This window comes from Oncorhynchus gorbuscha, linkage group LG14 (assembly GCF_021184085.1).
Source record: "Oncorhynchus gorbuscha isolate QuinsamMale2020 ecotype Even-year linkage group LG14, OgorEven_v1.0, whole genome shotgun sequence".
Taxonomy (NCBI): Eukaryota; Metazoa; Chordata; class Actinopteri; order Salmoniformes; family Salmonidae; genus Oncorhynchus; species Oncorhynchus gorbuscha.
The window spans coordinates 19,946,402-19,961,885 of record NC_060186.1 but is presented as its reverse complement, the minus strand read 5'-3'; the positions used below and the strand labels follow the sequence as shown (position 1 = coordinate 19,961,885).

Sequence of the window (15,484 nt, the reverse complement as noted above, 5' to 3'; positions counted from 1 at the left end):
ATTGTTAAGATCTATCGGATTCGACATCACTGATGTAGATTCATAGCATGTGGAAATGTGTATTGGACTTTTGGAATTTGGTACGCCTATTTACGTTTTTGTTGGAGGCGCAGCTCGGTAATTAACGTTACCTGAGTAAATCCCAACGGCGCCTCGAATCCGATCTCTATTCACGATCAGGTGAACAATACGTTGTATAAAGGTTATTATAAATCATATTACCATGTTTGACGGTGACCTGATGAAGTGGGGGAGTGTGAAGACCACTCATCGTGAGCGGAGGAGTTTAGGACGGCGGTGAGGAGAAAGGGAATACCGCGGGAGACAGAAGGTCAGCCGTCTGCAGTTTTTGTTTTTGGAAACGTTGAGTGAGCGCGTCAGCGCAAATAGAACTCACTGGACACATTTCCTACTATAGCATAGGTTGTCTGTGTGGTTTTTGCATCGCTTGTTATGATGGATTGAACTCATTTTGAGCAGATTGGTGGAGATGGATCTTCAGTGGCTCCTGATCCGAAGTCATATGTTTAGGAAACTGTGAAGAAGATGCCCACAGCCAAGTCATCTTTAGATAGAAAGTCTGACCGGAGAGAGGCAAACACTGGTGTGGTGTGTTGACATGAACGAGGTGTGCATGTCATTGGGGAGCACAATCTAATGCTGTCGGAACTGACTGGTCTGGTCAACCCTGTACAGTTGTGGCAGAACACCAGCCATTCAGTGACGGCCCTAGTGCCTCCTAGTTAGTTCCTAGCTGATGGCTTTCTGTCTTGGCCACAATGGAAACACTATTAGCGCATATTCTCTAATTGTAAACTAACTCAGGCAATGTATTATTAGTGGTTGAGTTACCCTACACGTTTTGTTTTTAGGGTGGCTAAGCACAAGTGCATTGAAACTAGCCCATGTTATTTTTTTACTGAAGTGGGTGAACTCAGCCATGTCTAAGGCAGAAGAGGAACATGTTGGTAATTTCACTAGTTATGTTAATCTACCACTGGCATGCCCTGGTGGGTGTGTATCCTGACACAACACTAGTTATGTTAATCTACCACTGGCATGCCCTGGTGGGTGTGTATCCTGACACAACACTAGTTATGTTAATCTACCACTGGCATGCCCTGGTGGGTGTGTATCCTGACACAACACTAGTTATGTTAATCTACCACTGGCATGCCCTGGTGGGTGTGTATCCTGACACAACACTAGTTATGTTAATCTACCACTGGCATGCCCTGGCGGGTGTGTATCCTGACACAACACTAGTTATGTTAATCTACCACTGGCATGCCCTGGTGGGTGTGTATCCTGACACAACACTGTTAATCTACCACTGGCATGCCCTGGTGGGTGTGTATCCACACAACTAGTTATGTTAATCTACCACTGGCATGCCCTGGTGGGTGTGTATCCTGACACAACACTAGTTATGTTAATCTACCACTGGCATGCCCTGGTGGGTGTGTATCCTGACACAACACTAGTTATGTTAATCTACCACTGGCATGCCCTGGTGGGTGTGTATCCTGACACAACACTAGTTATGTTAATCTACCACTGGCATGCCCTGGTGGGTGTGTATCCTGACACAACACTAGTTATGTTAATCTACCACTGGCATGCCCTGGTGGGTGTGTATCCTGACACAACACTAGTTATGTTAATCTACCACTGGCATGCCCTGGTGGGTGTGTATCCTGACACAACACTAGTTATGTTAATCTACCACTGGCATGCCCTGGTGGGTGTGTATCCTGACACAACACTAGTTATGTTAATCTACCACTGGCATGCCCTGGTGGGTGTGTATCCTGACACAACACTAGTTATGTTAATCTACCACTGGCATGCCCTGGTGGGTGTGTATCCTGACACAACACTAGTTATGTTAATCTACCACTGGCATGCCCTGGTGGGTGTGTATCCTGACACAACACTAGTTATGTTAATCTACCACCTGTATCCTGACACAACACTAGTTATGTTAATCTACCACTGGCATGCCCTGGTGGGTGTGTATCCTGACACAACACTAGTTATGTTAATCTACCACTGGCATGCCCTGGTGGGTGTGTATCCTGACACAACACTAGTTATGTTAATCTACCACTGGCATGCCCTGGTGGGTGTGTATCCTGACACAACACTAGTTATGTTAATCTACCACTGGCATGCCCTGGTGGGTGTGTATCCTGACACAACACTAGTTATGTTAATCTACCACTGGCATGCCCTGGTGGGTGTGTATCCTGACACAACACTAGTTATGTTAATCTACCACTGGCATGCCCTGGTGGGTGTGTATCCTGACACAACACTAGTTATGTTAATCTACCACTGGGCATGACACCACTGGTTAATCTACCACTGGCATGTGTGTATCCTGACACAACACTAGTTATGTTAATCTACCACTGGCATGCCCTGGTGGGTGTGTATCCTGACACAACACTAGTTATGTTAATCTACCACTGGCATGCCCTGGTGGGTGTGTATCCTGACACAACACTAGTTATGTTAATCTACCACTGGCATGCCCTGGTGGGTGTGTATCCTGACACAACACTAGTTATGTTAATCTACCACTGGCATGCCCTGGTGGGTGTGTATCCTGACACAACACTAGTTATGTTAATCTACCACTGGCATGCCCTGGTGGGTGTGTATCCTGACACAACACTAGTTATGTTAATCTACCACTGGCATGCCCTGGTGGGTGTGTATCCTGACACAACACTAGTTATGTTAATCTACCACTGGCATGCCCTGGTGGGTGTGTATCCTGACACAACACTAGTTATGTTAATCTACCACTGGCATGCCCTGGTGGGTGTGTATCCTGACACAACACTAGTTATGTTAATCTACCACTGGCATGCATGACACCCTTATGTTAATCTACCACTGGCATGCCCTGGTGTATCCTGACACAACACTAGTTATGTTAATCTACCACTGGCATGCCCTGGTGGGTGTGTATCCTGACACAACACTAGTTATGTTAATCTACCACTGGCATGCCCTGGTGGGTGTGTATCCTGACACAACACTAGTTATGTTAATCTACCACTGGCATGCCCTGGTGGGTGTGTATCCTGACACAACACTAGTTATGTTAATCTACCACTGGCATGCCCTGGTGGGTGTGTATCCTGACACAACACTAGTTATGTTAATCTACCACTGGCATGCCCTGGTGGGTGTGTATCCTGACACAACACTAGTTATGTTAATCTACCACTGGCATGCCCTGGTGGGTGTGTATCCTGACACAACACTAGTTATGTTAATCTTAGAGACTGATGCAGGACTCAGTCTTAGAGACTGATGCAGTACTCAGTCTTAGAGACTGATGCAGGACTCAATTCAAGAACAGCAGTGGTGTGTGTGTGTGTGTGAGCGAAGCGCTCCTCTGTCCTATGGAATGGTGTATGTGAGAAGCGAGGAGACATTTTTCAGAGACAGACAACACGTGTGGATTGAAGTTGTGGGCTTTTTCTTGACCAGAAACATGCATGTTGGTCCTGGTCAGTCCCTGGATGGGAAACCAGGTGCTGCTGGAAGTGGTGTTGGAGGGCCAGTAGGAGGCACCCTTTCCTCTGGTCTAAAAAATATGTGATTGGAGATACTGCCCTGTGTAGGGTGCTGTCTTTCGGATGGGACATTAAACGGGTGTCTTGACTCTCTGAGGTCATTAAAGAATCCATGGCACTTATTGTAAGAGTAGGGGTGTTAACCCCGGTGTCCTGGCTAAATTCCCAAGCTGTCCCTCATACCATCACAGTCACCTAATCATCCCCGGCTTACAATTGGCTCATTCTTCCCCCTCCTCTCCCGTGTAACTATTCCCCAGGTCATTTACATTTACATTTAAGTCATTTAGCAGACGCTCTTATCCAGAGCGACTTACAAATTGGTGCATTCACCTTATGAGATCCAGTGGAACAGTCACTTTACAATAGTGCATCTAAATCTTAAAGAGGGGGTGGAAGGGAATACTTATCCTATCCTAGGTATTCCTTAAAGAGGTGCTGTAAATGAGAATGTGCTCTCAGTCAACTTACCTGGTAAAATACAATTAATAAAAACACTGTTCGTTCAGTTGGTTGATTATTTCACAGTGCCATTTAAACTAGCTAACTAACATTAGATTTAACTGGCCACTGTATGACAAACACACAGTGTTTGAGTGTGTGTCTGTGAACACAAACTCTGCCAATACTGAAGAGTCAGCGTTATTAGGCTAAACTCGTGTTGGCAGTTGGCTCTATCCATCTAATTTTTTATCTAGCCCGGGTAGCAGTCTATCTGACTTATCATGTCACTCCTTATCATGGTAAACAGCATGACTGACTACATGGACTGGAATGTTAGCCTGACATCCAGAACCTGTTTTGCTAACTTTTGCCCACTTCAAAACAACACGGTCACTTTTGTCGTCCTCTCCTCCTCAGTAGACACCGACTGCAGTCCGTTAGTTAAAACATGTAGCCGATTATCTTTCCAGTGACGTAAGAAAGACTAGAAATGGTTAACACGTTGAGAGAAGTGAGAATGAAAAGCAGTCTAGTGACTGGGAGAAACACCATCTCAGCGACGCGTGGGGAATTTAGCTGTTTCACTTTGATTCCTGGCATTGTAAATAATATCACTAAGCTTGGCATCATTTTGTCTAGGAATGCAGTTGTTAGTATTTAATTTCTGCTGACATCATTGGGAAAACTCCCGAAAGCATTGGGAACTCGTAGAATAAGCGAGCTAACGACTTCAGTTAAAGAACAATGTCCTCTTTATCATAATAAAAAATGAGGCCACTTCATTTACAAAGGAATCCAGAGGCACCACATTTGGAGTAAAGAACGGTCTAGTAGTGCGCTACACCCATTATGAATTCTGTAACAAAGTGACAGACCATTCTCCTGCTCAAACAAACTTTTTTTTTTTACTGTTTATTTAGTTTTACAGACAATTCACTCATTAGTCAACCCAATTTAAACAATATAATTAACCAAAAAGAAAAGGGGAGGGGAAACAACTCACCTTTTAAAGATACCGTACGGTTGAAGGGGCAATCTACATTTCAAACAACAAAGCAGCCACCCCGCTAATGTTCCTGTAAACAGCTGAAGAATAGGGGTGGAGAAATGCAACCACTCTCACATTCATAGACCCCAGCTATGGATGCAAAGACTGAGCATCCAGTAGACCAAAACTATAGTTTTAACCCTTTGAGGCTGTAGTGTTTTGTTTACAAGTACATTGTTCACAAACAACGGGGCAAAACACGCTTACATTTTGCGTTCCGTCGGGGTAAGACGGTTGAGCCAATCTCATCTGCAAGTTACATTATTCAAGAAATCAATGGGCACATTTCACCAATCTCAAAGTCCAGAAATGGATGTAGCAAACACAGATTGCCCCTCCAACCAATGTCACAGTGGTGTCGATTACAGATTGATTTTGTGAGTATGCCATTAGAGGATGGACTGTTCAAACTAGCTTAACTTCCTCGTACCCTTACTGTATGTCACTGGTAGGTGTCCAGTCTCTCGCTCTCCCTCAGAACTGAGCAGCAGTACATGTGGCTCTGTGTACAGTACTGTAGCTGTGGGAGCATCATTACCTCATAGAGAGGAGGTCAATGGAAAGAGCCCTATCAAGAAATCCCCACTCAAAGCACAGTACATGGACTGAAAGGAGTGTGATTTAACGTACACTGCAAGATAAATGTAGCCTGGTCCTAAATCTGTTTGTGCTGTTTTGCCAACTTCTATGGTCATTGTCATGCCAATAGGAGTTGGCAAGACAGCACAAATATAAACGCAAAATGCAACAATTTTAAAGATTTTGCTGAGTTACAGTTCACTTAAAGTAATCAGTCAACTGAAATCAATAAATTAGGCCCTAAACTATTGATTTCACATGACTGGGCAGGGGTGCAGGATTGGCTGGACCTGGGAGGGCACAGGCCCACCCACTGGGGAGCCAGACCCAGCCAATCAGAATGAGTTTTTTTCTCACAGAAATACTCCTCAGCTTTTTGTGCGTATGGAGCATTTCTGGGATTTGTTTTATTTCAGCTCATGAAACATGGGAGTAACACTTTACATGTTGCGTTTATATTTTTGTTCTGGAACCAGGCTAGGATAGATCCCTTACTCAACTTCCCCCTCCTCACTCCTTGTCTGCAGTGTCTCCTGCCCATCTCCAGAGCCCTGGGAAGAGGCTTGTCCAGGGGCCAAGAGGAGCTCTACTCAAAGGGAAGGGATCAGGACCCCAAGGGAGGGGGCTAGCAGTCCACAGCCCAGGAAAGTGTCCTGGGACCAGGCCTCGCCATAGCCCGGTGAAGGGGGTACCACCAGGGACCCAGAGCCCAAGAAAGGGACTAGGAATCCACAGCCCAGGGAAGAGCTCCATACAGAGTGGACTAGGATCTCAGTCCCCAGGGAAGGGAGCGGGATCCAGGCTGAACCAGCTGAGAAGCCCTGGAGCCAGGATAAAGAGACATAGACTGATGGCAGGATCACCCTTCAGCCTGCCTGACCTCATTCACCTTGAGGAAAACCAGTCTGTGCTCAGATCCGCTAACAGCAGCCCAACACATACCACCACTTCTATAAGCCTGGACCAGCCTACAGACCCAGACAGTAGGTCTACCGACAGCTCACACACTGGACTGAATGCTCACAGTCCAGACAGGGCAGAAGTAGTGGCTTGTAGGGAGGGCAGAGCGAGGGAAATCTCTCCCATAAATATGTACGGTTTGGACCTGATGTGGGACGCTGTACTGATCAACGGCCATGTAGGAGACGGATGGAAGGTGGATACAGGGCTCAAAGTGGAACTGTCCCCCTCTCACAGAGCTGCGACTGGGACGGAGGAGGCCATGCTTCAGGAGAGCTCTACAGAAGAGAAGAAGATGAAGAGAGGGAGTGTGGAGGTGAGGTTGCAGGACTCCACTGAACAGAAGCTGTATAAGATTGCCAACGAGCTTCTACTCACAGAGAGGGCCTATGTTGCCCGCCTTCACCTGCTAGACCAGGTCAGTGTGTCACTGTCAACTTCACTGTTCCTGTTCATCCACTGTAGTTATCACCACATGACTTGATCAGTATGTGTTGATTAGCGGAGTTTTAACATGTGTGTGCAGGTGTTCTGTGCCCGGCTGACTCAGGAGGCCGGTAAAGGCTTGTTCCCTGTAGATGTGGTGAGGACCATCTTCTCCAACATCTCCTCCATCCACACCTTCCACAGCCAGTTCCTACTGCCAGACCTGGAGACACACATGGGCCAATGGTGAGACAACCCAAATAGATGATGCAATTGATGTCCTTATCTATAACTGAAAGACATGATTGGATTGGAACCTTTTTATTCAATTAAAATATTTTATGTAATTCATCCAGCCTCACAGAGACCACATTAGTTTTAACATTCCTACATTAAATCGCTAGCATATCTAAACTGATTAAATAATCATTTTTTAATACTTTGATCTCCGACCCTTGACCCCACAGGTCTGTGAGCCCTCGTCTGGGTGATGTCATGCAGCAGCATGCTCCCTTCCTCAGGATGTATGCTGAGTACGTGATGAGCTTCGACCACGCCATGGAGCTGCTTAGAGTCTGGACGGAGAGGTCCGCACCATTCAAGAATGTCATACAGGATATACAGGTAGGCCAGTATTTAACCAGGTAGGCCAGTTGAGAACAAGTTCTCATTTACAACTGCGACATGGCCAAGATAAAGGAAAGCAGTGCAACACAAATAGCACAGAGTTACACATGGGATAAACAAACATACAGTCAATAACACAATATAAAAATCTATATACAGTGTGTGCAAATGTCAGATTAGGGAGGTATGGCAATAAATAGGCCATAGTGGCGAATGAATTACAAGTTAGTTGGGTGTACTATTTACAGGTGGGCTGTGTACAGGTGCAATGATCGGTAGGCTGCTCTGACAGCTGATGCTTAAAGTTAGTGAGGGAGATATGTCTCCAGCTTCAGTGATTTTTGCAATTCGTTCCAGTCATTGGCAGCAGAGAACTGGATGGGAAAGGCGGCCAAAGGAGGTGTTGGCTTTGGGGATGATCAGTGAAATATACCTGCTGGAGCGCGTGCTATGTGTGGGTGTTGCTATGGTGACCAGTGAGCTGAGATAAGGTGGAGCTTTACCTAGCAACGACGAATATATAGCGAGGATCAGCCAACGAGAGCATACAGGTCGCAGTGGTGGGTAGTGTATGGGGCTTTGGTGACAAAACGGATGGCGCTGTGATAGACTGCATCCAATTTGCTGAGTAGAGTGTTGGAGGCTATTTTGTAAATTACGTCGCCGATGTCCACATATTCAGAACCGTCCACAGTAGTGATGAATATCTTATTCATTCTCTTAATCTGCATTTCACCATTCACCTAATGAAAATCAATAGGTGCTAACTTTCCAGTGGTGGAAACATTTAGTCAATCTTGCCCTGTTGTTGATTTTCTGTTATCTTCCAGAGTCGGGAGGTGTGTGGTAGTTTGACCCTGCAGCACCACATGTTGGAGCCGGTCCAGAGACTTCCTCGTTATGAGATGCTGCTGAGAGACTACCTCAAGAGACTGCCTGATGACGACTCGGACCACAGCCATGCAGAGAGTGAGTTGACACCTGCCTTACTGTAGCATAGACATACAACATACAGTAGATCCACAAAGGCCGGCTTCACTCTTACTGTAGCATAGACATGGTCCAACATACAGTAGATCCACAAAGGCTGGCTTCACTCTTACTGTAGCAGAGACATAGTCCAACATACAGTAGATCCACAAAGGCCGGCTTCACTCTTACTGTAGCATAGACATGGTCCAACATACAGTAGCTCCACAAAGGCTGGCTTCACTCTTACTGTAGCAGAGACATAGTCCAACATACAGTAGATCCACAAAGGCCGGCTTCACTCTTACTGTAGCATAGACATGGTCCAACATACAGTAGATCCACAAAGGCCGGCTTCACTCTTACTGTAGCATAGACATGGTCCAACATACAGTAGATCCACAAAGGCCGGCTTCACTCTTACTGTAGCATAGACATGGTCCAACATACAGTAGATCCACAAAGGCCGGCTTCACTCTTACTGTAGCATAGACATGGTCCAACATACAGTAGATCCACAAAGGCCGGCTTCACTCTTACTGTAGCATAGACATGGTCCAACATACAGTAGATCCACAAAGGCCGGCTTCACTCTTACTGTAGCATAGACATGGTCCAACATACAGTAGATCCACAAAGGTCGGCTTCACTCTTACTGTAGCATAGACATGGTCCAACATACAGTAGATCCACAAAGGCCGGCTTCACTCTTACTGTAGCATAGACATGGTCCAACATACAGTAGATCCACAAAGGCCGGCTTCACTCTTACTGTAGCATTGACATGGTCCAACATACAGTAGATCCACAAAGGCCGGCTTCACTCTTACTGTAGCATAGACATGGTCCAACATACAGTAGATCCACAAAGGCCGGCTTCACTCTTACTGTAGCATAGAGTCCAACATACAGTAGATCCACAAAGGCCGGCCTCACTCTTACTGTAGCAGAGAGTTCAGGTAGTCCTCATTTACTAGCCAAGACTCACGCAGTGTCATCACTTTTTCTCAGACTTGGAGTAACTTTCCCAGAAACCATAATAGATTAGGTTTTGTGGTTTAGGGGTTTTTCTTTTCTAAGAAAATACGGTGTTGATCTCTTTGCCTGCCTTCAGAGTCTCTGCAGGTCATCTCCATGGCAGCAACACACTCCAACAGCGCCATCCGCCAATCAGTACGTGCAGAACTAATATGCTAATCCTCTACTTACTGCAGATAGCAATTGTCAGTACAGTATATCTAGAGACCATTTCTCTTCAGGCATAGAGGTTACTACTGTTAACCACTACCATCTGTACTTTGTTATTTTGCTATCGGTTGGGACAGAAGTTTGGGATCTGCTTTGTTGTCTAACATCCTATGTTCTGCTGCGTTGTCCTCTAGGATAACCTGAAGAAGCTGCTGGAGATCTACGAGATGTTGGGGGAGGAGGATGTGATGAACCCCTCCAATGAGTTCATCAGGGAGGGACGCATCCTGATGCTGGCTGCCAGGAACTCCGCCATGGAGAGACACCTCTTCCTGGTTAGACCAGCTCACAATATTTTAACCTTTTATTTTACCAGGAAGTCCCATTGAGGTCAGACCACCTCTTTCCCAATGGAGACCTTATGGAGTTTAGGAAGACGCAACATTACATAATGTCGCTATGTATAGTGTAGAACAGACATGATTTTCTGCCATGTATAATGTGAACTGAAATCATCTCTATTTTGTCAGAATCTTGCACTTCACTGACTAGGAACCACTGAACATCCATCCATTTAACCCACACGTGTCAAACTCATTCCACGGAGGGCGGGGTTTCGCTCCACCCTTGTGCTTGATGAATTAAGGTCACTAATTAGTAAGCAACTCCCCTCAGCTGGTTGTCTAGGTCTTTAATTGATAGGAAAAAACAAAAACCCGCAGACACTCTGCCCTCTGTGGAATGAGTTTGACACTCCTGCATTAACGGCTCATTCAGGAGACTCTTGTGGCTCATACTTAAAACCCTCATGTCTTTCTTGCCCCCCCCCGCTGTCCATCCAGTTCAACAACATACTACTGTGCTGCACTCCTCGGTTCAGCCTGGGGGGGCAGCGGTTCACTGTGCGGACACGGATTGACGTGGAGGGCATGACGGTGCAGCGCACCACCAACGAACACCACCCCCACACCTTCCAGGTGTCTGGCAAGGAGATGACCCTGGAGAGGACCCTGGACCTACAGGCCAGGTGAGAGGGGGGGGGGTGTCACAATAATATAACTCACCTGAAGGTCTTGGATGGATGTGTATATGTTTTGTATAAATGTCAACATGTGGCTTTGTCTTTCCAGCTCTGAACAAGACAAAGAGGACTGGTTAAAGGTAACAGTGCTTTGTCATATTTTGAAACATGTTTAAATGACGAATGCACATGATGAGTATATAGAGAGAGTACACATGGTCTGACGTGCCTTGTACTTTCAGGCTTTCCAGGACACTATTGATGTTTTCCGACAGAAGAATGAGACTTTTAAGTCAACTTCTAAAGAAGTAGAGGTATCTGTAAGGATCCCTTATTTTTGTGCAAAACAGAGACTGATAGAATGTTTTCTTCCATGATTGTGTGTGTGTTCCTCCATCTGTACGGTATGATCCCTGTATTAATATAGAGGGATAAATCACAGGCAAATGGGTGTGGAGGGGAACTGATCATTTAGCAAAAGGGAAGGAGAAACAACTCATTTGAGATCCTCTTGCATGTACGGGTGGTAACAACATGGCGAGACTGAACTGATTTTGAGTGTTGGTCTTTGTTCCTGTGTGCGTGAACAGATGGAGGAGCTGGGTCGTCGTGCCCCTCGATGGATCAGGGACAATGAGGTGACCATGTGTATGAAGTGTAGCGAACCATTCAACGCCCTCACCCGATGGAGACACCACTGCAGAGCCTGTGGCTGTGTGAGTTAACACACACGTACACACAACACACACTTCACATTCACTTTACCTAAGGCTGGGGTGAGGTTATGATTAGTTGAAATGGCATTCACGTTCAGTGTTGTACTTCTGTTCTTTCTAACATAACCAGACCGATATGACCATGACTTTCTGTCTGTCCACCTGTCTGTCAGGTGGTGTGTTGGAGGTGTTCAGACAACAAAGTAACTCTGGAGTACGATGGCAACAGGGTGAACAAGGTGTGTCTAGACTGCCACTCCGCCCTGATCCTCCGGGCCAACAGAGAGGAGAGGGGAGAGGGCATGGAGGGGGGGCATTCTAGAGGTTCCACACCTCACCTCCACATTTCCATCCCTGCCCTTTCCCCAGGATGTGAAGGTCTTGTCTAGGGTCCCCTTCTAAGGGACAGGTGATGAAAATGGGATGGTGGTTAAGGACATTGCCATGGTTGGCAAGGGGACGGTCCTCAATGGCAACGAAAGTGTCACTGATAATGGTTACGGGAGTGTCGCCAATAGAAACGGGATGGCTGTCAATGACAGCGAGCCCTCTCGATCAAACAGCCTCCGTGTTCAAACACAAGCGATCCCCCAGTTTCTGCACTTGTGTTCAGTGTTAAGGCCTTAATGAGATGCAGCGAGCTCCAAAAGTATTGGGATAGTGACATATTTGAAATGATACAATGACTGAGGTTAAAGTGCAGACTATCTGCTTTAATTTAAGGGTATTTTCATCCATATCGGGTGACCTGTTTATAAATTACAGCACGTGTTGTACATAGTCCCCCCATGTTAGGGGACCCATGTATTGGGACACATTCACTTATATGGATATTAAAGTAGTGCACAGTATTTGCTCCCATATTCCTAGCATGCAATGGTTACATCAAGCTTGTGACTCTACAACCTTGTTGGATGCATTTGCTGTTTGTTTTTCGTTGTGTTTCAGATTATTTTGTTCCAAATAGAAATGTATGGTCAATTAATATATTATGTAATTTTGGAGTCACTTGTATTGTAAATAATAATATAATATGTTTCTAAACACTTCTACATTCATGTGGATGCTACCATGATTCTGGAACTTTCTACTACTTTAATACACATAAGTGAATTTTTTCCCAATACTTTTGGTCCCCTATAATGGGGAGGACTTATGTACAAAAGGTACTACAATTTCTAAATGTTGGATGAAAATACCCTCAAATTAAAGCTGTCAGTCTGCCCTTTAACCCCATAGTCATTGTATCATTTGAAATCCAAAGTGCTGGAATACAGAGCCAAAATAAACAAAAATGTCACTGTCCTAATACTTTTGGCGCTCTCTGTATACCGTAATGGGCTGGCAATGAGATGCATTTTGTGTAAAAACTCGAGAAGCAATGTGTTCTGCCTATCCCTATCTGAATAAGAAAATCAAGTAACCTTATAATTTGTATTTGAAATTATTTACCTTTTTGAATAAATAAAGTTGAACTTGTTTAAAAGTGAAGCAAGGTGTTCATTTGAACTAGAAAATTAAAGTTGGAAACTTATCAGCTAAGTTTCTTATGCTTGCAGTATGTGTTATTAAAGAGATTCTCCTATACTTTTGTATACTTTTTTCCCCAGTAGTTCTGAAAGTAGCACTCACAACCCAACAATGGTCCCGGAAAATTGTGTACTACATGCAGATATGTGGACCACGTCATTGCTCTCTTGATTAATCCCGCCTGTGTAGGCGTGTTTTGCATCAGCTGGAAGTTGATTGCCTTCGATTTGGAACCAGGCTGCATCCTGGGTTTGAACCAGGTGCCCCTTTCAAAGCCCACTGCGAAGTCTGCTCAAAACTAAACTGACGTGTATGTATGTAATTACTAGGATTCTGTTTTTTCCCATGCAAAAGGGATTGCTTTTGATAAAAAGGCTTTTATCTGTCTTCCCAATGAGAACATTCTAACATTTTAGTTTGTGGAAAAGAGAGATTTTTCTGGAAGATGCACCTTGCTGCCTTGTTGACAAAATGACAGAGCGGCGCAGATTACTGGTCCATTTGAGAAGGGCGCTCCTCTCTCCCCGCTTTCGCCCAATGATGTAAGGGGCCATAGACCGGTGCCCCGCCGGCTTATAATAATAGGCTGCAACCTTTCTCTGCTGTGGCCACTGAGCCGTTGGGTCCGCCCTGCAACAACATTGGATAACGCTGGGCTGGCCTCTTGCTAGCTCTTGCTCAGATATGAAAGGCTGAAGCTCATTCGCTAGAACTCGAATTGCCAGGAGGCTGGCCCACGTGGAGGGAAATGTAGGGAAGTGGTGCAGCACAGCTTCAAGAAAAGTCGCTTTCAATCTAGGGATTTCGTAGCTAATTGATGTAAAAATAAATAAAAAATTATCATAGATTATGCATGTATGAACACATTCAGCCCAAAGTGGTTTAAAAAGTACTTTCACCAAAGTACAGGAGCAAGTCTTTAAGTAAATATATTCCTATGGAAAACTTTTAAGTCTACACATTTTATGGAGATGGAGACCTTCCACTAAATACACTACATGATCAAAAGTATGTGGACACCTGCTTGTTGAACATCTCATTCCAAATCATCGTGTTTAATATGGAGTTGGTCCCCCCTTTTGCTGCTATAACAGCCTCCACTCTTCTGCGAAGGCTTTCCACTAGATGTTGGAACATTTCTGCGAGTACTTGTTTCCATTCAGCTACACAAGCATTAGTTTGGTCGGACACTGACGTTGGGCGATAAGACCTGGCTCGCAGTCAGTGTTCCAATATATCCCAAAGGTGTTCAATGGGGTTGAGGTCAGGGCTCTGTGCAGGCCAGTCAAGTTCTTCCACACCGATCTCGACAAACCATTCCTGAATATACCTCGCTTTGTGCACAGGGGCATTGTCAGGACAGGGCCCTCCCCAAACTGTTGCTAGAAAGTTGGAAGCACAGAATCGTCTAGAATGTCTTTATCAGTATCCTTGACATGATTTTTCTCCTGTTACATCACAAACATGTTACATTTCTCCTGCAGTGCCTAACTACGCTTTGTATGTGTGTAGATAAATGGACAGAATGCAGTCTTCGCTAACGCGAGAACGTTGCTTTTCAGTCACGCTGTAACGCTGAACTTCTGCGACACGGATTGAATAGAGCCCCAATAGATTTTGAGAACTTCTGACCATAATTGCAGCCATAAGTGCCATACTGAAAGACAGTGAGGAGGAAGTGGAGGAGCTAAAGAGAGAGAATGCAGTTTCAAGTAATTTGGCCAACTGTTTCTCATGTGTTGATTAAAATTAAAAATATATTTTTTTTTTGGCAGTTTATTTTATGCCTATTTCTCATGTGTTTCCTTTCATATTATTTTATCCCTGGAAGCCATTGTGACATCCAGTGAGTGGCAACACAGGAAATCAAACTTTGTTAAAAAAACAAAACAAATTAAATTATACTTAAGGTAGGTTTAACAAATGTTAAGTTTACTAATGTGTCCTTTCCTGTAATCACAGCTTTGCAAGCCAGGCGGAGTGTCAGTGAAAGGGAGGGAGGAGCTGAAGAGAGAGAACACAGGTATAACCGATACAGAAAAGGAGTATTGTTTTCCAGTCAGAGGTGCTGCGCTTGTTTGTAACCCGAGAAGGCGTTTATACCTGCTGTTAACATGCGCCCTCATCTTGTCTTTTTACACTTTTAAGATCTGATCACATCACACTGCGTCATTTAGAATGTGGGCACAATCAGAATGTGGACAACGTCAGGACGAAGACTGCATGTTAGAACCAGGTATTAACAGGGCTGATCCCTCCCTCCTCTGATGCAGGTATCTTCACAGCACCAGTGAGAGGAGTCTACTACATCAGATTCACTGCCATGGATTACCTCACATCGCATTCATGTGTGTATATCTTTACCACAATGACAAGAGAGTTC

General features: G+C 45.0%; 1 protein-coding gene across 4 annotated transcripts; it reads left to right on the top strand.

The window, feature by feature from the left end:
- Positions 1 to 20: 20 nt before the first annotated feature.
- Positions 21 to 13,069, top strand: LOC123995800 (FYVE, RhoGEF and PH domain-containing protein 4-like). 4 transcript variants are annotated; one of them, XM_046299476.1, is made up of 12 exons: positions 21 to 331; positions 6,192 to 7,042; positions 7,151 to 7,296; positions 7,518 to 7,674; positions 8,508 to 8,646; positions 9,761 to 9,819; positions 10,029 to 10,169; positions 10,677 to 10,861; positions 10,965 to 10,995; positions 11,098 to 11,175; positions 11,446 to 11,571; positions 11,745 to 13,068. In XM_046299476.1, exons 2-12 carry the CDS (start codon positions 6,515 to 6,517, stop codon positions 11,958 to 11,960), a joined length of 1,806 nt encoding a protein of 601 aa, XP_046155432.1. In that variant the 5' UTR covers positions 21 to 331; positions 6,192 to 6,514; the 3' UTR covers positions 11,961 to 13,068. The 4 variants fall into 4 exon arrangements, with proteins under 4 accessions (XP_046155432.1, XP_046155434.1, XP_046155433.1 ...); XM_046299478.1 differs by having other exon boundaries at positions 11,098 to 11,169; positions 11,745 to 13,066; XM_046299477.1 differs by having other exon boundaries at positions 28 to 180.
- Positions 13,070 to 15,484: the final 2,415 nt, after the last annotated feature.

What these genes read in the sequence shown, in the direction of transcription:
- LOC123995800 (XM_046299479.1), top strand. Translation starts at nt 6,515, where the DNA reads ATGGCAGGATCACCCTTCAGCCTGCCTGACCTCATTCACCTTGAGGAA. An exon ending in GAGACACACATGGGCCAATG is followed by an intron (nt 7,297 to 7,517) that starts GTGAGACAACCC and finishes TTGACCCCACAG; the next exon opens with GTCTGTGAGCCCTCGTCTGG. An exon ending in ACTGCAGAGCCTGTGGCTGT is followed by an intron (nt 11,572 to 11,744) that starts GTGAGTTAACAC and finishes CCTGTCTGTCAG; the next exon opens with GTGGTGTGTTGGAGGTGTTC.